General features: G+C 39.5%; 8 protein-coding genes across 12 annotated transcripts; 3 read left to right on the plus strand and 5 right to left on the minus strand.

Annotated features, from left to right (window-relative positions):
- Window positions 51-3746, plus strand: LOC104740483 (ABC transporter G family member 11-like). Its single transcript, XM_010461095.2, has 10 exons — window positions 51-878; window positions 1073-1362; window positions 1449-1620; window positions 1707-1829; window positions 1913-2041; window positions 2139-2333; window positions 2427-2513; window positions 2587-2859; window positions 2973-3080; window positions 3179-3746. Exons 1-10 carry the CDS (start codon window positions 495-497, stop codon window positions 3527-3529), a joined length of 2112 nt encoding a protein of 703 aa, XP_010459397.1. The 5' UTR covers window positions 51-494; the 3' UTR covers window positions 3530-3746.
- On the minus strand, window positions 3847-6430 carry LOC104740484 (rhodanese-like domain-containing protein 8, chloroplastic). 4 transcript variants are annotated; one of them, XM_010461099.2, is made up of 9 exons: window positions 6036-6430; window positions 5870-5923; window positions 5574-5723; window positions 5285-5441; window positions 4975-5066; window positions 4748-4851; window positions 4373-4648; window positions 4045-4235; window positions 3847-3951 (listed from the first exon to the last, which is right to left on the minus strand). In XM_010461099.2, exons 1-8 carry the CDS (start codon window positions 6363-6365, stop codon window positions 4082-4084), a joined length of 1317 nt encoding a protein of 438 aa, XP_010459401.1. In that variant the 5' UTR covers window positions 6366-6430; the 3' UTR covers window positions 3847-3951; window positions 4045-4081. The 4 variants fall into 4 exon arrangements, with proteins under 4 accessions (XP_010459401.1, XP_010459400.1, XP_010459399.1 ...); XM_010461098.2 differs by having other exon boundaries at window positions 3847-3958; XM_010461097.2 differs by having other exon boundaries at window positions 3847-4235.
- LOC104740487 (miraculin-like) lies at window positions 6823-7597 on the plus strand. The gene has a single exon (XM_010461104.2). The coding sequence runs from the start codon at window positions 6936-6938 to the stop codon at window positions 7521-7523; it is 588 nt and encodes a 195-aa protein (XP_010459406.1). The 5' UTR covers window positions 6823-6935; the 3' UTR covers window positions 7524-7597.
- LOC104740486 (probable zinc metallopeptidase EGY3, chloroplastic) lies at window positions 7469-9971 on the minus strand. Of its 2 annotated transcripts, XM_010461102.2 has the most exons (7): window positions 9801-9971; window positions 9230-9719; window positions 8940-9137; window positions 8624-8848; window positions 8302-8540; window positions 8055-8209; window positions 7469-7978 (listed from the first exon to the last, which is right to left on the minus strand). In XM_010461102.2, the coding sequence occupies exons 1-7, from the start codon at window positions 9947-9949 to the stop codon at window positions 7620-7622; spliced, it is 1815 nt and encodes a 604-aa protein (XP_010459404.2). In that variant the 5' UTR covers window positions 9950-9971; the 3' UTR covers window positions 7469-7619. The 2 variants fall into 2 exon arrangements, with proteins under 2 accessions (XP_010459404.2, XP_010459405.1); XM_010461103.2 differs by having other exon boundaries at window positions 9230-9929.
- LOC104740485 (basic transcription factor 3) lies at window positions 10049-11616 on the minus strand. The gene is made up of 6 exons (XM_010461101.2): window positions 11529-11616; window positions 11015-11082; window positions 10772-10920; window positions 10609-10665; window positions 10477-10515; window positions 10049-10378 (listed from the first exon to the last, which is right to left on the minus strand). Exons 2-6 carry the CDS (start codon window positions 11080-11082, stop codon window positions 10200-10202), a joined length of 492 nt encoding a protein of 163 aa, XP_010459403.1. The 5' UTR covers window positions 11529-11616; the 3' UTR covers window positions 10049-10199.
- On the minus strand, window positions 11946-13512 carry LOC104740488 (putative GDP-L-fucose synthase 2). The gene is made up of 2 exons (XM_010461105.2): window positions 13251-13512; window positions 11946-13103 (listed from the first exon to the last, which is right to left on the minus strand). The coding sequence occupies exons 1-2, from the start codon at window positions 13483-13485 to the stop codon at window positions 12160-12162; spliced, it is 1179 nt and encodes a 392-aa protein (XP_010459407.1). The 5' UTR covers window positions 13486-13512; the 3' UTR covers window positions 11946-12159.
- Window positions 14906-17540, plus strand: LOC104740490 (putative wall-associated receptor kinase-like 13). The gene is made up of 3 exons (XM_010461106.2): window positions 14906-16021; window positions 16146-16274; window positions 16382-17540. Exons 1-3 carry the CDS (start codon window positions 14992-14994, stop codon window positions 17518-17520), a joined length of 2298 nt encoding a protein of 765 aa, XP_010459408.2. The 5' UTR covers window positions 14906-14991; the 3' UTR covers window positions 17521-17540.
- LOC104743364 (homeobox-leucine zipper protein HDG12-like) lies at window positions 17786-20259 on the minus strand. Its single transcript, XM_019235983.1, has 7 exons — window positions 19844-20259; window positions 19655-19756; window positions 19373-19573; window positions 19113-19293; window positions 18772-19034; window positions 18588-18677; window positions 17786-18499 (listed from the first exon to the last, which is right to left on the minus strand). The coding sequence occupies exons 1-7, from the start codon at window positions 20222-20224 to the stop codon at window positions 18143-18145; spliced, it is 1575 nt and encodes a 524-aa protein (XP_019091528.1). The 5' UTR covers window positions 20225-20259; the 3' UTR covers window positions 17786-18142.

Raw genomic sequence — 20265 nt, forward strand, 5'->3', positions numbered from 1 at the left:
AAAATCTAGACCCCACTTTTATTTTTTCTTTTTAGATTTTTTCATTCAATTCTTCTCCCAACCATCTCTTTGCTGTCTTCATAACTATCTCATTTCTTGTTCGATTCAAGAACCCTTTTTTTTCCAAAACAAACAAATAAAAGAAAACTCATTATCTTGTAGATGATATAGATAAAAAAGAGAGAGAAAAAAAAGAAAAGAAGGAGAAGGAGAAGTGTTTGTTGTGTTTTCAGTCATTCAACAAGTTCATGAGAATAGAAACGAGTCCAAGTTTGTTGTTCATGCAATATTCTCATGACTCTGTTACATTACTCAACTCTTTTATCCTGACTTCCTTCTACTTATATTTGATCCATTAACTTTTCTTATCTATCAGAGTTCAAACAACGTTCACACTTTTTCCATTTCATTAGACAAAACCCCTTTTTCTCGGATTCTGCGTTTTTTTTCTTTTTCAAGAAACACACAAAATCCTCTGTTTCCGGTTTAAAGAGATGGAGATAGAAGCAAGCAGACAACAAACAACCGTACCGGTTTCATCCGGCGGAGGGAATTTTCCGGTTGGTGGGTTAAGTCCGTTGAGTGAAGTTATATGGAGAGAGAAAGCTCCAACGGAGTTCGTCGGAGACGTCTCTGCGAGGCTTACGTGGCAAGATCTGACGGTCATGGTTACTATGGGAGATGGTGGGACTCAAAACGTTCTTGAAGGTCTTACCGGTTACGCTGAACCGGGATCTCTCACGGCTCTCATGGGCCCTTCCGGCTCTGGCAAATCAACTATGCTCGACGCTCTCGCTAGCCGCCTCGCCGCTAACGCTTTCCTCTCCGGCACCGTTCTTCTTAACGGCCGCAAAACCAAACTCTCCTTTGGAACAGCTGTTAGTATTTTTTATGCTGCCCCTTATGCTTTGATTTCACTTAGCTTACATTATTTTTGTCTTGGTATGTATATATAAAGAATGTTCTTGGATTTTGGAGCTTAGCTATTCATAGTTTGTTGGAAAACAGAAAACAAATATAGTATACAAGCTGTGTTTTTCAATTTTGACGAATCTTATTATATAATTTACAGGCATATGTGACGCAAGACGATAACTTGATTGGTACGTTAACTGTGAGAGAGACTATTTGGTATTCAGCGAGAGTTCGTCTTCCGGACAAGATGTTACGGTCGGAGAAGCGTGCGCTTGTGGAGAGGACAATCATAGAGATGGGTCTTCAGGATTGTGCTGATACTGTTATAGGAAACTGGCATTTGCGTGGAATTAGTGGTGGAGAGAAGAGAAGAGTCAGTATTGCTCTTGAGATTCTCATGAGACCTCGTTTACTCTTTCTCGATGAGCCAACAAGTGGTCTTGATAGGTAACAAGACAGCTTCTTCAATTTTCCAATTCTGGTAACTGTTATTATTTATCAAGCTTGATGCCTATTGGTTTTTCTTTGTGTAGTGCGTCTGCGTTCTTTGTGACTCAGACTTTGCGTGCACTATCACGAGACGGAAGGACGGTAATAGCATCGATCCATCAACCGAGCAGTGAGGTTTTTGAGTTGTTTGATCGGTTGTATCTGCTTTCTGGAGGCAAAACTGTTTACTTTGGTCAAGCTTCAGATGCATATGAGGCAAGAAACCAAACCGAAAGAAAATACTGTATGGTTTCTCTGAAGAAATCTTGGAATCTGATCCGTGTTTTTGCTTTTGATTGCAGTTCTTTGCACAAGCCGGGTTTCCATGTCCTGCTTTAAGGAACCCTTCTGATCATTTCCTGAGATGCATAAACTCAGACTTTGACAAAGTTAGAGCCACTTTGAAAGGTTCTATGAAGCTAAGGGTACATAAAAACCTTCCCCTTTTAACTGATTTCAATTCTCTGCAAGACTCATTTGCTGATGGACTTGTTATTCTACTTCCCAGTTCGAAGCAAGCGACGATCCGTTGGAGAAAATTACCACAACTGAAGCTATTAGGCTCCTGATTGACTATTACCACACTTCTGACCACTACTACACAGCAAAGGCTAAAGTTGAGGAGATATCCCAATTTGTAAGTACTAATATATACTTTTCTCGAGCTTTTGTTTGATGTTAGGACGTGTCACTGGTTTCTCTAAACCCGTTTCCTCGTTTTTTTTTGTTTACAGAAAGGGACTATTCTTGACTCTGGTGGCAGTCAGGCTAGTTTCCTTCTGCAGACCTATACCTTAACTAAGCGATCCTTCATCAACATGTCAAGGGACTTTGGATATTACTGGCTACGACTTCTTATTTACATCTTGGTCACCGTCTGCATTGGAACCATATATCTGAACGTTGGGACAAGCTACAGCGCCATTCTGGTATTTGCTAATATCATCTATTGGAGAACAACTCAAGCAAGTTTTTATCTTACCTCTCACCATATCCGTTCTTTTGCTGTTTGTGAAAATCAGGCACGGGGCTCGTGCGCGTCTTTTGTCTTTGGATTTGTAACCTTCATGTCAATTGGTGGATTTCCTTCTTTTGTTGAAGACATGAAGGTTAGTTTAGCCACTCCAGCAGTTTTCTTGCGAATGAACCAAACGGTTTTGTTAAAACTGAAACTGATTGCAGGTATTCCAAAGAGAGAGACTAAACGGGCACTATGGAGTAGCTGCGTTTGTGATAGCCAACACATTATCTGCAACACCATTTCTGATCATGATAACTTTCATCTCCGGGACAATCTGTTACTTCATGGTGGGTCTGCATCCAGGATTCACTCACTACCTCTTCTTTGTTCTCTGCCTTTATGGAAGTGTCACCGTTGTGGAGAGCTTAATGATGGCGATAGCTAGTATTGTTCCCAACTTCCTCATGGGTATCATCATCGGAGCTGGAATCCAGGTGCTCTCCCAAACACATTCATCATAAACTTTTTCGTTATTTTCATTTTGTTTCACTTTCTAAAGCAGAAGAGACGCTCTTCCTAAATCTGTTTGTCTCTACTTCTGTTTCAGGGCATCTTCATGCTGGTTTCTGGATTCTTTAGGCTTCCAAATGACATCCCCAAACCTTTCTGGCGTTATCCAATGTCATACATCAGCTTCCACTTCTGGGCTCTACAAGTAATATTGTTGAAACAAGAAAAAGTTTCATATCAGCTCATCATCATGTGATAATAATGGCAGAGAGCTAATATTGTTTTGTTTTGCTTGTTCTCCAGGGTCAGTACCAGAATGATCTGAGAGGCTTGATGTTTGACAGCCAGGGGAGTGCTTTCAAGATTTCAGGTGAATACGTTCTGGAGAACGTCTTCCAGATCGACGTGAACCGATCAAAATGGATTAACCTCAGTGTGATTCTTAGCATGATTATCATCTACCGCATCATCTTCTTCATTATGATTAAGACCAACGAGGATGTTACGCCTTGGATCAGAGGTTACATAGCACGCAGAAGGATGAAGCAGAAGAATGGAACTCAGAACACCACAGTTGCACCGGATGGTCTTACCCAGTCCCCTTCTCTGAGAAATTACATTGCTACACAAACAGGTGGAGCTCGCAGATGGTAGAGTTTTGAGCTTGTGTTTGAAGACATTTCAAGAAGGTTGATCAAAGCATAGCCACCATATTTCACTAGGCCTGCAATATCAAAACTCAATGTAATGTGAGAGCAGAGAAAGTTGAGTGTGTTAGTTATAGAAAATATTAAATGACGGATTTGTCTAAAATAATCACTACATTTCTTTTTTCTACTTTGCTAGTAACAAGCGCCATCTTGTTACATTATACAGTTTGCATTGTGCTGCAATTACAGCTGGTATATTAAGTTGTGAATTGCTGCAAGCTTTGTTTGTACATGTTGAAATGAAAATTGAGTTCTGACAAGTTTCACACCCGAAGAACCTCAAAGAATGACTAGTAGTTCTTCCTGGAACAAGCTTTTGATTATTAACTTCTTTAGCTTCTGCTTTTTCTGTGTGATGTTTCTCATCTGATCACTTGCCCATGGTAAACAAAAACGAAAGACTGAGCAATCATATGGGGGATGCAGTGAACATAATTTAAAGTGACAAGGCATGAATACCCTAGCATAAATAGCCTCCAAAAATCTCTCGACGTGATCAAGCCAATGGCGCATTTTGCACTTCTGAATCACGATATACATGCCATTTTTCATATCTCTTTACTCCCTGCAAGACAGGCCTAAGTCTGGGAGCAGTAATGCAGTTTGAACAGCAACATCCCTTCAAGTTGACGACACATTCTGCACAGCATCTGAACCGAAGATAGAGGTAAGTTTAGTAAAACAATGGCAACTTACCACCAGGTCCATCAAAATCAAAATTTTGTAAATCATACACTATCTGTTAATAGACATATAAAGATGAAACAGAAGCCATAATGCAGCTCACAAGAAAAGTCGATTGCAGTCAAGGTTAGCACAGTTCCGATGTCTTAGTTCCTGAATTTGAGAATCACAAATATAGCATCTTGCAAAACTTGTATCCACAGGTGTTAGTGGAGTTTCTCTGGCTTCATCCACGGCGTTGTTACCGTAGGTAGCTGGTGGGAGAGAGAGACGAGAGTCAAACACAAATAGATTTCCAACCCATTCAGCAGTGCCTTCTTCTTTAAGATAATGGGAAACTCCACCCTTCAATGTATACAGGTTCTTGAAACCCCGTTGTCTGAAAATAAATTTGACTTCTCACAAGAAAGTTATTTGGGAAAAAAAAATTCGAGGAGATCTTAGTAAGACAATGCAGTAGTAGAAGCCGTAGTGCTACCTCAAAACTGCTGAATATACATCGCAACGTATACCTCCAGTACAGTACATCAGTATATCTGTCTTTTCCTTGTCAACGTTTATTAAAGGGTCTGAAGGAGCTTCCTATAGTGTGGAGGCATAGTCAATATTATTCACTGTTAATCTGTACCTTCAGTACTTTCTATTATGTAACCTAAGGTTGTAAATAAGAAATTTTCAGCTGCCACAGTTAAGGATGAATTGTACCTTTTCATCAGACAGACCAAAAGAAGTGTTCCGAAAGCAGTCAACTTCAGGTCTAGGTGCCCCATGAAAATGACCAACATCCCACTCATAACCTGTTCAACACCAGTAGGTTTAAGTTGAGCAAATATGTGACGCCCTTTAAGAATAAGAATCACAAACAATCATACATTTGTGCACAAGTGGAAATAAAGTGGAAAAACACAACACAACTAATAGAAAACTAATGATCAGTCATGTAGATACTAGATAATAAGAGAAACCAAGATTGTTTTGTTACTGTAAACAGATAGAAAGGGAAAAAAAGATATACCATTTCTGACATCCAATAATATGCAGCTTCGACCACTACTTGAAGCTCCATCATCATCCGTTAAGTCATTCAGTTTCCTTTTCCATTCAGATGGTTCTAAAGGTTGTGCTCGCATCGGTGGATCAAGCAGGGGAAGGTGTGAAATCCCCCCCTCGTACTATATGAAACAAAGAAACACAACTAATGTAAAGTAATCTTACACCATCTTGCATTATTATCACACACCTAAGTAAGAATATTCTCATTCTGAACCATAGATTTAAAGTGGTTGTTATGGGATGCAGCTTGCCTGGACTAAGGAGGGTTTGTTCTGTAGCTTCAACTTAGGGAACGCGTGCCCATTAATAGCAGGAGAAATCTGAACAAGCAAATCCGAGAATCTATCATCTTCTTTCAACCATTCAACATATGCAAGAGCATCTTTAGATGGTCCACTGTACTGCAGAAAAAACAAGAATTACAGAAGTTAACACACAACAAGAACTTGATATAGTAGTCACATAAACATGCAGGCACTCTCATATAGTTTGATGAAAAGAGTGCTTCAAAGCTAAAATGCGTGATTACAAAAATGATAATTAGTACCTGCGCGTTAATTCCTTGTTCATTGAGATATATCCGACCTCGTATATTCAAATCCTGGAAGAACCATAGGAAAAGCTTCAAAATTTGAACCAAGAACAAGTAATGCTAACAAGTTCAAGACTGTTTTCGAACAACTTGACAATTCACATTTTCTTAAAAGACGGACCTTTAAGAAAGAGAAGTGCTTCTCAATCTCAGCTTCGGGATCTCCGATCGATACAAACCGGTAGAAGTTTACAGCAATGAAATCTTCTCCTTCGTCATCGAATTTTGAGTGATTGTTTCTTCCTCTGTTTCGGCATTTGCAGGAAAAGGTCCATCTTCTTCTGCTGGTGTTCTCAGAGACGAGACGTCCTGGTCGCGAGAAGCTCTGATAGTTCAAAGCATATTGTTTGAATAGAAAAGATTGGTCGGAGGAACGAGTTTTGGTTGAAGCGAGAGGTAGTAGTGGAATAGTTAAGGAGACTGAGAGCATTGCCGCCGGCGAAACTCTCATTAATTATCTTCTTGCTGGTGGAGAAGAGAGACAGAGAGTGAGCAACATGTTACGTTTATTTTTGATCTTAGGAAATTTTTTGTGATATGAGGCGTAAGCCCAACTCAAGCCCATTTTTATCTTATAGTATTGGTTTTGGATTCAAATTTTTATTTTTTTCTAATTGAAGTATAATAATCATTTTTATAAGATTAAATGTTTATTACAATTTTCGGTTTTGTTGTTCTGTTTAGATTAGATCCTTGTCAGGAAGTTAAATTGGATCATGAGATTTAAACTTGTTGTCGGTGTTCCTTATAATTGTACAATTAGACAAGTAATCGTATCCATCCACTAGTCAATGAAAGGGATGTCGTCAGGGTGATCGACATATGACGCCGTGAAGCTTTGACCATATTATAACACGCCAACGAGATTTATCATACATATGCTCGACCACAAACTAATACAGATATAAGTTTTGACTTTGACTTTTTTATATATCTACGCCGTCCAGCTTATATAAGTACTAAACTCTTATCCTAATTCAATTCATACTAAAAGTTTCCATAAAAAGAAAGCCTTCCTACAATGTCATCGCTTCTCTGTATCTTCCTCCTCTTTGCCGTCTTCATCAGCCACGGTGGAGCCGCTACCGAAGCTCCCGTCGAAGCAGTTAAGGACATCAATGGAAAACCTCTCCAAACACGCTTCTACTACTATATCTTGCCTGTAGTTCGCGGCCGCGGGGGTGGACTAACCATGTCCAAACCCGAGAACAAAACATGTCCAAGAAGTGTGATCCAAGACCGATTCGAAGTCTCTCAAGGCCTACCGGTTAGCTTCTCACCATATGACAAATCAAGAATCGTCCGTGTCTCAACTGATCAAAACATCAAGTTCTCTCCAACTTCGATCTGGGAGTTAGCCAATTTCGACGAGGCAACGAGTCAGAATTTCATTTCTACTTGTGGCGTTGAAGGGAATCCGGGTCAGACAACGGTTGATAACTGGTTCAAGATCGACAAATTTGACAATGATTACAAGATCAGGTTCTGTCCTACTGTCTGCAATTTCTGCAAAGTCATCTGCAGAGACGTTGGTGTGTTTGTGCAAGATGGAAAGAGAAGACTTGCTTTAAGTGATGTTCCATTAAAGGTTATGTTCAAAAGAGCATAGATACAACAAAAATATATACAATGCTTCTGTAACACCATTAATAAATAAATAAGAAGTCTTTTCACTTGTTTCTACAACTTAATTAATCAAACATATTTAGAAATCATCACCACGGAAGAATGGTCCATTGAAGAATGAAGTGGAGAAAGTACCTCCACTATTGGGGAAGAGAGTGAGGAAGCAAATGAGTCCAAGGACTATACCCCAAGCAAACCTATCGTCTCCGAGAGGTGTGATTTCGTCTTTTGCAGGTGTTTCTTCACCACCGCGGAAGAAAGTTGCGAATAGCCCCCAAGCTAAACATAAGACGCTTCCGCTGAGACCTCCGATACCGAGAAGGAGTGATGTGGTAAATGAGAGAATTGCAGCTGTGCTTCTTCCAAACATTGCTTGAGCGATTCGACCTCCTTCGAGTCTTCCACATGGTAATAAGTTCAATGAAGTCACTACCATACCTGAAAACAGTTTACTTACGGTTTATAATATAGTAAAAAACTAACAAGAGAAACCAACAAAAGTTATGAGGTTTACCCAAAAGACCAGCAAAAGCGAGAGGATCAACGGGAACTCCAACTCCTTCAACCGCATTAGGTAATACATTACCGAGATCATCCGCATAAGGACCGATAACGAATTGGATAAACGAAAGCAACGGGTTATTATCAAAGAACTGTGGCCTTATGTACCTGTGTAGAAGGTAATAAACCAATCAGAGACACAAAAACTGCATAGAAACAACAGTAACAAGAAATAAGAATTTCATCTAACAAATCCTTACAAAGCATTGTCTCCTCCATTGAAACTACCATCAGATATAAACGCGGCAGCTGCAAGAAGTAGGGAAGTCAGGTATGCACTAGCTGTACGCGCTACTGGGATATCGAATAAGGCCTTTTTATTAGGAAGCAATGACTCGTAATTGTTCATAACTCCTAAACAACCAGTCCAATTCGATGGCACCAGAAACGATGGGCTTAGTTTGACACCGTGTCGCGCAGCGGTTATTCTGGTTGCTATCTGAAACAAACAACTAACAGGTTTAGTGAGATGTATACAACAAAAAAATCTGGAGCTAGCTCCCTTGATTTACTTCAGCGTACCTCTGAGACGCCTAAGATGGAGAGGAACCCGCCAAAAAGAGGAACCACATTAGCAATGTAGTCATCAAAAGTAGCGTCGGGTTTAAGGAAGAAACCACTCATAAGAGCTATGGTTCCAAAGGTTGAAACACATAAAGCAATTGCACTAATATATCCCCAAGGAGTGCTTAATCTAGTTGATTCAAATTGTAGATCGATCTCCGCCTTAGGCTGCACCATACACACCTTTACAAGCAAACAAAGAACAAACAATTCAATATATATAGCCTTAATCATGAACCTCAAAGTTGGAGAATTTTATAGGCCTTCCGTCTACCTGTTTTGTGATCTCATTGGACCTTTCTTCCATAAACCACACAACAACATCACGCTCAGCTGCTTCAGATAGCTTTGCTTCAAGCTTAGGTGTGACTTCATCAATGGGTTTTCTCAGATTCCCAATAAAGATCCCTCCATCTCCAAACCGACGAACGTCCGTAGCGAAAAACGTATCGAACCCAAAACAGCTCTTTAACTGTGCATCATCACAAAAACTCTTTCAGAAACGATGCAATCCAAAACACACAAAAGAATCATCATGGCCGTATAGAGAAATGAACCATTTACCTTGTTGAGATCAAGAGCCTTGAAAGTCTCTTCAGCTTTCTCAAGCCTTTCTTTTTCTCTAGTCAAAGTTTCACGAGCCAAGCTGTTGAAAATTCCGATGATTGGATTCTCACTGTTGCTCTCTCTGTTCAGCTCTTTCAGCTTACGATCAGTTCTCGTCTTCTCAAGCTTTATCGCAGCTTCGATTGATGGATTCCCCATAAACTTCTTGAACTCTTCGTCCGTCTTCCAATCATTCTCTTGCTGCTTCGATTTCTTCTCCTCCTCCTCCTTCTCCTCTTCACTGATATCTGGAGAAGGCGACGCATTTTCGTTCCCGTGGTTCTCATTTTTCTCCTCCGCTATCGCCACCGGAGACGGAGCTTTGTTAGTAGACTCACGAACTCGATCATCTTCCGCTGAACATCTCAAAGGACACATGTGCCTCGTTCTGTACGTTTGATTCTCAAGTTTGGGAGGTAATAGTCTGTAACAGCGATGAGAACGCGAACTGTGACAGGATTTGAGAGTTAAGGAAAATGAAGAGGGAGTAGATACAAAAAGGGAAGCCATGTTTACAGAAGAAACTCACAAAGATTGAGACTTGACGAAGAAGAGACATGTCTCTGCGAAAGAATTTGTATAGAGGATGATGAAATGTCTGGAAAGTTTGAGAAGAAACTCAAAACAAAACAAGTGGAATGGTTTTTTATGCAACAAGACAATGTAATGTGTCAACATCAAATCCAATCCACATACGTGAAGAAGAGAAGATGAGAGAGAGAACCTGATTCGCTGTCATAGAAGAGAATCAAAAGAGAAGTTTAATAAGACATCAAATAATTGGATAAAACCTTAAGTCATTAGAGGGGAAACAAGATTCTGGTCGGAAACTACAAAAACGATCGAGCGAACAAACATATTATAAAGATATGTAAAAATCAAAGTGCGGTTTTTTTTGTTTTTGATGTGGTCTTCGCTCTTGTTCACTCTAAGAAGAGGCAGCAGCTGGTACTTTCTCTTCAGCGGCACCTTCGAATGTCTCACCAACTAGCTCTGGGACATCGTCATCATCCTCCTCTTGTATGGTTGCTGAGGCATTACCTTCACCAGGAACTTGTTTCTGGAACTGCTCTGCCAGCTTCTTTAGGTTGTCCATGTTGTCTGGTCCTGCAAGAGATCAAAATAAACATATTGGTTAAGGATCTTCGCTTAGGGGAAGAAACATCGTGAATATCTTGAATTCAGCTCAATAACATGGTACATACCGAGTTGGCTGATAATCTGAGGAAGGATATCTTGCAACTCTGCAGGTAAAAAAGGTTTACACATCAGTCAGTGAAAACGCACTGATAAAGAAACAAGAAAATAGAGATGAAAAGATATGAACAGATGCTTACTTTTGGTCACAGGAGTACCGCTAACTACCCATGTGTTTGCGGCAATTGAAGCTTGAACTGTAGTAACATTCAAAAGGAGAAACACAATCATCAATAACATGGAAACATGTTTTAAAACACCTAAATACAATACAAGAAAAAAAAGGCTGAATCAGAATCATACCCTTAGGGTTGATGAATTGAATGACAACATCATCCTTGAAGATGTTAACCTCTTCAATTGCAGGAATGGAATTAACTCCAATTCTTTTCAAGGTGCTTTGGAGCCTCTTGTCATCAGTGGTATTGGTCTTGTGCACAGCCTTCTTCTTTCTGCAGTAAATATCAAATGGTTTTATAACATCAATCACAGTAAATGCTAAGCATCGAAATAATGAAACTGGTAGGAAAAAAACAATATATATACCTTCTGACTGTACCCTTACCGCCAGTGCGGACGGTGTTAGCCATCTTCATCAACTTTTCACGATTCATCTGTATACAAAGCATAAGCCAAATCCATCAATCCCCCCAAATCTCATCACAAAACTATGGTTACTACATTCACAAAACCTACTGAGGAAAAAGAGTAGTAAATCTTCTGTGTAGCAAAGCTTCAAGTGAAGTAAGAAGGTTCAAAAAAGCGCCAACAAAATCGACCTCAGATGCGCTTATGTCACTATTAGTCTAAACCTAAAGTTTCAACCTTTTTCAATCATTTAGGTACCCAGTCCCCTAATCAAACCCACAGAAGCTAAAAAAACAGTAAAGATCATCTCCGAAATTTCAAAGACGGACAACACTAAACCTCAATCCATAAAGAAGCGAAATGAATCAAGAAACAAGTTATATCTGAAATGCGAGTTTGACCGGTTTGCAAAATCAGAAAATCAAACGGTACGAGAAAGTTAAAGAACGGGACAATACAGTGGTGGATTTACCTTGAGATTAGGGTTCTTCACCTTCCGAAGAGTGTTAGGAGGAGATAACAAAAAAAAAAAATGCAAAACGAAAAACAGAAGAGAGACGCGGGGCGGCGCTGGAGGGTTTTGCCCTTTTTAACTATATGCTATTCGGAGTCAAGCTCGTCTGTTAATCCAACGGTGTATATCAGAACTTCCATAAAGATGTCTCAATCTCTACCGTTGGATCTTCTAACGAGGCTCAACTAATAATTATGGCCCAATCATTTCCCTCACCCATAGGCCCAATATAAGCTGGCCTTATAAAATATTATCAGAATTTTGACCCGTTTTAGAGCGTACCAAACCAGAATTTCAGAAATCGATTGCCGCGTTTGGTGGAACGTTTCAATTTTTTATCAATGAACTGACTAGAAGAAGCAATGAACTGACTAGAAGAAGGAAGCAGCTATTCGATTATTGATAATCTCAAGTACTCAACATTGGTACATTTATTAGAAAATAAAGTTTGCTCACGGGTACCAAATCCATGAATATAAAATTACAATAAATAGAGTCACAAAGATTTTGTATAGAACCAAAACGCAAACGCATAAACATTCAAATGTACAGAGAATGAATTGCGTTTGAGTTTGGACGTTTTTTTTGTTTACTGTTTCTTCTGCACAACATTCTCCAAATACCATTCATAAGTTTGGGAGAGACCATCTTTTAAAGTAATCTTGGGTGTCCATCCCAAAGAAGCAAGCTTCGAGTTATCCATCAGTTTCCTTGGTGTTCCATCCGGTTTTGAGCAATCCCAAACAAGCTTCCCTTTAAACCCAACAACTTCCTTAACCAACTCAGCCAATTCTTTGATCGTCACTTCAACACCACTACCAACATTAACATGCTCAAACCCACTGTATCGATCCATCAAGAAAACGCAAGCATCAGCCAAATCATCGACATGTAAAAACTCCCTCAACGGACTCCCGCTTCCCCAAACCACAACTTCATCTGCATTGTTGGCTTTAGCTTCATGGAACCTCCTCATGAGAGCAGGAAGCACATGTGAATTCTCCGGGTGGAAATTGTCGTTCGGACCATAAAGATTCGTGGGCATACCGGATATAGCATCCCATTGATGCTGGATCCTGTACGCTTGACACATCTTAATCCCTGCAATCTTGGCAATGGCGTACCATTCGTTAGTCGGTTCGAGCGGACCAGTGAGAAGAGCTGATTCAGGGATCGGCTGAGGAGCGAATTTAGGGTAAATGCAAGATGAGCCGAGGAAGAGGAGTTTCTTCACACCGTGTGTGTAAGCAGAGTGGATGACATTGGTTTGGATTTGGAGATTGACACCGATGAAATCAGCTGGGTACGTGTTGTTGGCATGAATCCCACCGACTTTAGCTGCAGCGAGGATGACATAAACTGGCTTCTCTGTAGCAAAGAAGGACTCAACATCGGATTGGCTAGTGAGATCAAGCTCTGAATGGGTTCTAAGGACGAGGTTTTTGAAACCCTGATCCTGGAGCTTGCGGACTATGGCTGATCCAACCAGTCCTCTGTGTCCAGCGACAAAGATCTTAGCTGATTTCTCCATTTCTACACAGAATTACGATAAATCAAATGACCTAGGGTTCCAAATTTTCACCACGAGAATTCTCAATTCCATATAATTTCGTATGAAACCATTTAAATCCAGATAATTACATTATTATAGAGAGATGGAAATTTTAAAGATTGACGTACCCGATGATGCTGTGGTGTCCGCCATTGTCGAGGTTTGTACGAGAGAAGATGAGGGATTGAAGAAAGGGGATTTTGACTTATAGCTAAGCAGTTTTTTCGAAGTCAACGAACATGAAACGTAGATTTGTAGGTAAAGTTTATATACCTCGGCGAATGTGAGGTGGAGGAGATCTGAATACCCGCCGGCGATCTGAGTTGGTGTCGGCCACTTCTTTTTATTTTTAGATGAGAGCATCAGTTCAGAATATTCATTCAATCCTGGCCCATGGGCCTTAATAAACGAGTCACCTCATTCTCTGTCCATTTAACTTGTACTTTATTGCACTGTTAACCGGACAAAATTCCGGTTCTCAGTTACTAATTTGAGTCAATCAAACTGTTGTGATGGTTAAACCGGTTCGCTGCTGTGAGCCTGTGAGAGTGTGTGAGGTGCCAAATTGATAGAATGATAGTGGGCGCATTAACTCGGTGGTTTCCGTACCATCCATAAGAAGAGACTTCGAAATCAAGGATTCAAATACATGTAGCGAGGACAGGGGTTAATTAACATGGTTTGGTACAGGGCTACCCAATTAATTTGCATGAACATTTACAAATCTCAATTTTTTTATACATCTCTCTCATTGGACATGTATGATTGGCAAACACAAACAAGTAGGGTCTGATTGGTGACCACGTTTAAACGAGGCAGTTAAAAAATTATCAGCGGTTGTAAAAAAGGCGGTTAAAAAGAAAGCGGTTAAAGATAACAGATAGAAAAGATGGTATGGTAGAAGAGAGCGGTTGAGTATTTAGATTGATTGGTATCATTATAGCGGTTGAATAGTACAAATTATATTAAATTATAAAAAAATTGAAAATAAATTTAATTAAATAATAAAAATATGGAAGATAAAATATGTATATATATGTTAAAAAAATTACCAGGTTAAATCTATTGTAATGCACATGTAAAATTAGATTTTATAGACTGATTAAATATCTGATGATATAATAATTAAAAAACAAATAATAAAATAATACAAAAGATGTTACTGTACAATAACCCAAAACAAACGTACCATATAGAGGAGAGTTTGCAATCACTCTTCCAACCACCTAAAATCCATTTTGAACGCTCATTATAACCACCAAATCTAACCACTCTTATCAACCGCTCTTTCCAAACGCTTTGTTGATTGGTGAACATGAGAGTGGTTCGTTTGCAAACGACCTTAATTAGTGTAACCAATCAGAGCCGTAATGGTAGTTAGCAAATGACGCTGTGACCGCCAGGGGTTAGATCCAAGGGTAAAGTATATATTATAATGTTCTTAGACCTCTTCTTTACACAATAAGAGGACAAAAATAATCAATTTATGTATTGAAAAATTCGCTCATAGACCTTTCGGAGAAACGAATTAGGGGAAGGAAATAGAAGAACCACTTGGTTGCAACTCAAAATAGTACTTAATCCGTAGTCAAAGATGATTAATACTAAATTTTGATTGGCTGCAACTCTACAACTCTGAGCTGTAGTAAGTAAAAAAAGGGATGTTGGGAGTTGACTTTTGATGTTTTGAGCTATCAGATATTTGTCACTGTTTGATTTCTTCTACGGCCAACACCGTTTCGGACATAACAAACAAGTTGCATTGTACTAGACCTGGTCTAAAGAAACGATAAACTTAACCTTCCCTATAAACCTATAAGTATCCGTCTCAGCCATGCATACTTGTTTAACAAGAAACATTTCAGCATCATGAACGGAAACAAGAATTACTCCTCCCTGTTTCTCTTTTCTTTTCTAATTCTACCCATTTTTCATTCAAGCTCTTGTACACCCAAATGTGGAGATGTCCAGATCCCGTTCCCCTTTGGAGTCGAAGACGGTTGCTATCTCGATGAGTGGTACAAAATCGAATGTCGACCAAATGCTACTTCCGGGAAAAGTTTCCCATTCCTTCCCAAAATCAACATGGAGGTTGTAAATATTTTCCTTCCTGTGGCCAATTATAATCTCTTTGCTAGTTCCCCAAAATTCTCTTCAATTCGTGTCAAAAGTTCGATTGCATCCATGGGATGTTCTAGCAGTGGAGAAGAGTTTGGATCGACTTTGAATTTGACGGACTCTCCTTTTTTCTTTGGGGACAAAAACTACCTGGTAGCTGTTGGTTGCAACAACAAGGCGTCGCTGACAAATGTAGAACCAAGTATGGTGGGGTGCGAGTCAACTTGCACTACAAGCAAAAACGCACAGAGCATATCTTTGTTCAACAAAGTTGGATGCTCTGAGTCTTCCTACAGCAACACTCAAAACATCTTGCCTAACAACTACATACCGTTTTGCAATAAGACGCAAAAACAAGAAGACACAATCTGCAACGGGAACGGATGCTGCCAGGCAAAAGCACCTGATGGTGCTCAACAACTCATTGGTGTCACAATAGCGAACACTAGTAATGGAAACTTGACAAAGGGAGGAGAATGCAAAGTCGCCTTCTTAACAGATGAAGTCTACACTTTATGGAATGCATCCAATCCAGAACTATTTTTCTCAAATGGATACGCTACTGTTAGCCTAGGATGGTTCATCCAAACTAAGAATCATTCGTTCCTAGAGTCACTGGACTGCCGAAACAGAGAAGAGTTCGATAGAAGTAAAAGATTCTCTATTAAGATATCAGCAAAATGCACATGCGATAATCATACAGCTTCCGGGATCAATTATGCAAGTTGTGCATGTGCTAGCGGGTACAAGGGTAATCCATACCTTTTAGACGACTGCCAAGGTAAGTAATTGGCTAATTGCTCCTTCTATATTTCTGTTTCCTTTTGTATCTCACATCACCCATCATTTCAGTACAAATTCACGATTTCCTTTTTATAAGTAGATCATGACTTGTTCATTTGCAGACGTTAATGAGTGTGCCAGAAAACCACACAATCCCTGTTGGGATAGCAGTATTTTATATCGCAAGACTTGTAAGAATACGCCGGGAAGTCATGAATGCGTGGACTACCACATTCCAGAAGTAATGATAGGTAAGTCACTGAATTTGTTATATATCGAAATTCAAACTACAAAAAAAATTTAGATATTTAGAAAAAATGATGATGAAACTCTAGTTTTTCTTGTGCGGTGTTTGCAGGATTAGGTGCAGGTTTTTTTGTCTTAATCGTAGGCTGTGGTACATGGGGGTTGAGAAAGCAAAATAGAAAAAGAAGGATGACAAAGCGCAAGAGGAAATTCTTCAAACGTAACGGAGGACTATTGTTGCAGCAACAGTTACATACAACTCAAGGCAGAGTTGAGAAAACAAAAATATTTAGCTCGAGAGAGCTGGAGAAAGCCACTGATAACTTCAACGAAAGCAGGATTATTGGAGAAGGTGGCCAAGGAACTGTGTACAAAGGTATGCTTGTAGATGGTAGATCCGTAGCAGTCAAGAAATCCAATGTTGTAGATGAAGACAAACTACTAGAGTTCATCAACGAGGTCATCATTCTCTCCCAGATCAACCATAGACATGTCGTGAAGCTTTTGGGATGTTGTCTTGAGACGGAGGTTCCTATTTTGGTTTACGAGTTTATAACCAATGGAAACCTGTTCCAACATCTCCATGAAGAATTTGATGACTACACAGTGTTATGGGGTGTACGTATGCGCATTGCCGTAGATATTGCAGGAGCTTTTTCCTATCTTCACACTGCCGCGAGTTATCCAATCTATCACAGAGATATCAAGTCAACAAACATATTACTAGATGAGAAGTACCGAGCCAAAGTTTCTGATTTTGGGACTTCAAGATCAGTTACTATAGATCATACTCATTGGACCACGCTAATATCAGGTACAGTCGGGTATGTGGATCCTGAATACTACGGGTCAAGCCATTTCACCGAAAAGAGTGATGTTTATAGTTTTGGGGTTGTCCTAGTGGAGCTTATTACGGGAGAGAAGCCTGTTATAACCATTTCGAATACTCAAGAAATAAAAGGGTTGGCAGATTATTTCAGACTTGCAATGAAAGAGAACAGACTCTTTGATATCATTGATGATCGAATTAGGAATGATTGCAAGCTTGAACAAGTAATTGCAATGGCACATTTGGCGATGAGGTGTCTGAAGAAGGCCGGGAAGACTCGGCCAGATATGAGAGAAGTTTCAACAGCTTTGGAGAGGATATGTTCATCTCCAGAGGATTTTCAGGTGCAAATTCAAATTGATGGAGAAGAGAGAATATACAGAGACGATTCTTATAGAACGGTCACTTCAAGAACAATGTGAAGCAATGGGGAGCAATTTGATGGTCGTCTCAAAGTCTTAGTAATAATGTTGTCATATACGTTTAATGTATTTTGTAAAGGCTTTGTTAACTTGTTTTTTTACAGCTCAATTGATTTTTCTATATTTATAATGGTTCTCATTCTCAAAGGCAACAACTCTTCAACTTGCCAGTCCATTGTTTGACTTATCAGCTCACCACCCATACTATCAGATTCTAAACTATAACTCAATAGTCAATAGTAATAGAGAGAGATTAATGGCGATAGATAGAGAAACTATGAAATAAACTAGACCAATAAGCCAATAATAGTAACTTAGTTGTTGTAAATAGACAAAAAGAAGTAAGAAAAAAAACAAACAGAAGTCAATGCCCGAACCATACAAAAAAACATTTTTGTGCATGGTGCGTTCTTGACTCCCACTTTCCACTAAACTTATTAAAAAAAAAGAAACCCAAAAAAAATGAACAAGAGAGAGAGAGAGATACCCAGAAGAATAATGATTTCTTAGACCCTTTGCAGGCATTGAAGACAAATACTTTTAATGACCTTTCACTTCTCTGCTCATTGAAGACCCTTCTCAGAAATCAGATGGGGAAATACTAGCTTTTAATGACGACGTCTCAAGCAGTTGAAGGACAATTCAAGGTGGTTTTAATTTGGTGGACAGTAGTATTGATGAGATTATTAACTGTCTCCATTGACTCCATGTTCAGTTTTGCCGGTTGCAAACCACTCACCATTATCTGAAACCCAACCGTTATCAATGATCCTCCTACTCCTCCTTTGCTGCTTCCGTCTGGTGTAATGGCGAACCCTGAGGGTAAAATGGGAATACAAGATGTGTCTTGACCGCTCATTGCTATGTTCAATGCTGGTATATCCACTGGAGTGTATATCACAAGCGCTGCACCAGATGAGTCTATGCAGCTTTCTTGTAGGATCAGCATGTTGTTTTGTGCTGACGATGTATTGAATCCCTGATGATATATCACAAACGAACCAAACCACCAATCATTAGAATCAAGAATTTAAAAATCTATATAGTGTCAAAATGAGGAAGCTTACACGAAGAACCGATATGCAGTTTCCAGGATTTGACCCGTTTGCAATATTAGCAACTTCTTGAACAGAGTTTCCATTTGAAAGAACGTCCCACTATAAACGAAACGGAGAAAGAACAAAGATAATGTCAGTTTTAAAAACACCGAATGATTCTTGTTTCTATGGTAATGTTAAATCTGTGTAGTACCTGAGGCCGAGTTCTTTCATCTTTGAGGAAATTGAAAACGTTCTGTGGAGAATTTGGGAGCCAGAAACTGGTGGCTGCACATAGAACCATCCCATTTGGTTCATGTCGGCTCTTATGTGAAGCCACACGGACCGCAAATTCATCCAGTCCGGAGACAACAGTTGAGCGAGTGTTGTGAGATGTGCCAACACTCAAGCAGAAGTTGCTTACCATTCTGTGAGCAAGTCTCATTATACTTCTCTTCCCTTCTGGCGATGGAATCACTGAATTGATTTCAAACGGGTCACTTATGGTTTGATTATCTGATCAACTAAGTTTTCTAAAAAAATGTCTTAAGTTACCTCCACCAAGTTCAAGGGATGATGTTGCAGGTTCCAATAGATTCGTGAACCTCTCACACATCCTTTGGAGAGTAGAGATCCAACGTTCAGCTCCAAAAGCTAATCCTTTGTGTACACTATCTTTAAATATCTCATGAACCGGTTCTTGCTCCTCGAATTCAGCATGTTCAACCCAAGTAACCTGTTGTTGTATATTTAAACGATACAGTAAAATGATATGAGATGCTAAAAGAATGAAACAAAACAAAACGGTTACAAACCTTTGAATAGCCATTGGACATATCTTGAATAAGGCAACCAGAAGGAAATCTATATGACCGAGATTGAGATACAAACTGAGGAAACTCATAGGAGACATTTGCAATAGCCCAAGTTCCATGTTCAATCTGCTGACAGTATCTTAGCACACAGAACTCACGTGTGGCTACCAATGGCGAAAGCACCTGAAGCTCTTCAATCATCTAACACAAGCCAAAGCTAAGTTGAGCAGGAGTTTCACACAAATATTATCATCTTTTAAGAGCAATTAGTGTTTCATTTACCAAATGTAATGCATCTCCATGGTTTCCACGCAATCCTGATGAAATCACTGCAAGGGTTTTAGATGCTGCAACGATTGAGGGGAAAAGATCTGCTGATTTAACCTGCAAATTAATGAAAAACTATATGAGACAAATAAGAAACCGAATGTGAACAAAAAAAAACTTTGATATGGGTTATATATGACTTACAGAATCCATGAGCATGTCCACAAGTATCAAAGCATTAGTGAAAACAACACCAGAAGATCTAGATGCTTCCATTCGAAGGTTATTCTTCTTTCCACCACTAGTACTTGATCTTGGAAATATATTCTCATAGCTTTCAAGATTGAGAACGTCTCTGGATCCATCAGTGTTGATCCATAGAGGCTCATTAGTTTGAAGAAGCCTAAGCAATTCTTCCATAGCGGTCACAGCAATGTTGGTCATAAGAGACTTGTCCATCTCTGATAAAACCAAGTTTGGTTGAGATGGCAAAGTAGGTACAGCCATTGAAGAACAACTTCCTGGAAGAAGATCAAAATCAAGTGAAGGACCGCTATGGAATAACTCTAATGGCGAAACATGCATAGGATTTAGCAATGGTGGAAGATGAGAGATTGGTCTCCCTA

The sequence above is a fragment of the Camelina sativa genome, chromosome 14, assembly GCF_000633955.1.
Source record: "Camelina sativa cultivar DH55 chromosome 14, Cs, whole genome shotgun sequence".
Classification (NCBI taxonomy): Eukaryota; Viridiplantae; Streptophyta; class Magnoliopsida; order Brassicales; family Brassicaceae; genus Camelina; species Camelina sativa.

Bases quoted from the DNA above. Each gene is read 5' to 3' on its own strand.
- LOC104740483 (XM_010461095.2), top strand. From the start codon at position 495: ATGGAGATAGAAGCAAGCAGACAACAAACAACCGTACCGGTTTCATCC. The intron at 2,042-2,138 runs GTAAGTACTAAT...TTTTGTTTACAG, and splicing joins TTGAGGAGATATCCCAATTT to AAAGGGACTATTCTTGACTC. The intron at 2,514-2,586 runs GTTAGTTTAGCC...AACTGATTGCAG, and splicing joins CTTTTGTTGAAGACATGAAG to GTATTCCAAAGAGAGAGACT.
- LOC104740484 (XM_010461099.2), bottom strand. From the start codon at position 6,365: ATGAGAGTTTCGCCGGCGGCAATGCTCTCAGTCTCCTTAACTATTCCA. The intron at 5,924-6,035 runs GTCCGTCTTTTA...TGGTTCTTCCAG, and splicing joins AGCACTTCTCTTTCTTAAAG to GATTTGAATATACGAGGTCG. The intron at 5,067-5,284 runs GTATATCTTTTT...GGTGTTGAACAG, and splicing joins ATTATTGGATGTCAGAAATG to GTTATGAGTGGGATGTTGGT.
- LOC104740487 (XM_010461104.2), top strand. From the start codon at position 6,936: ATGTCATCGCTTCTCTGTATCTTCCTCCTCTTTGCCGTCTTCATCAGC.
- LOC104740486 (XM_010461102.2), bottom strand. From the start codon at position 9,949: ATGTTGACACATTACATTGTCTTGTTGCATAAAAAACCATTCCACTTG. The intron at 9,138-9,229 runs GTAAATGGTTCA...GATGATGCACAG, and splicing joins AGGCTCTTGATCTCAACAAG to TTAAAGAGCTGTTTTGGGTT. The intron at 8,849-8,939 runs GTAGACGGAAGG...TTGCTTGTAAAG, and splicing joins CCAATGAGATCACAAAACAG to GTGTGTATGGTGCAGCCTAA.
- LOC104740485 (XM_010461101.2), bottom strand. From the start codon at position 11,082: ATGAATCGTGAAAAGTTGATGAAGATGGCTAACACCGTCCGCACTGGC. The intron at 10,666-10,771 runs GTATGATTCTGA...ATGTTACTACAG, and splicing joins TCAATTCATCAACCCTAAGG to TTCAAGCTTCAATTGCCGCA. The intron at 10,516-10,608 runs GTAAGCATCTGT...TTTTACCTGCAG, and splicing joins CGGTACTCCTGTGACCAAAA to AGTTGCAAGATATCCTTCCT.
- LOC104740488 (XM_010461105.2), bottom strand. From the start codon at position 13,485: ATGCTCTCATCTAAAAATAAAAAGAAGTGGCCGACACCAACTCAGATC. The intron at 13,104-13,250 runs GTACGTCAATCT...AATTCTGTGTAG, and splicing joins GGACACCACAGCATCATCGG to AAATGGAGAAATCAGCTAAG.
- LOC104740490 (XM_010461106.2), top strand. From the start codon at position 14,992: ATGAACGGAAACAAGAATTACTCCTCCCTGTTTCTCTTTTCTTTTCTA. The intron at 16,022-16,145 runs GTAAGTAATTGG...GTTCATTTGCAG, and splicing joins CCTTTTAGACGACTGCCAAG to ACGTTAATGAGTGTGCCAGA. The intron at 16,275-16,381 runs GTAAGTCACTGA...CGGTGTTTGCAG, and splicing joins CATTCCAGAAGTAATGATAG to GATTAGGTGCAGGTTTTTTT.
- LOC104743364 (XM_019235983.1), bottom strand. From the start codon at position 20,224: ATGCATGTTTCGCCATTAGAGTTATTCCATAGCGGTCCTTCACTTGAT. The intron at 19,294-19,372 runs GTTTGTAACCGT...ATACAACAACAG, and splicing joins TGTCCAATGGCTATTCAAAG to GTTACTTGGGTTGAACATGC. The intron at 19,035-19,112 runs GTAACTTAAGAC...AAATCAATTCAG, and splicing joins ATCCCTTGAACTTGGTGGAG to TGATTCCATCGCCAGAAGGG.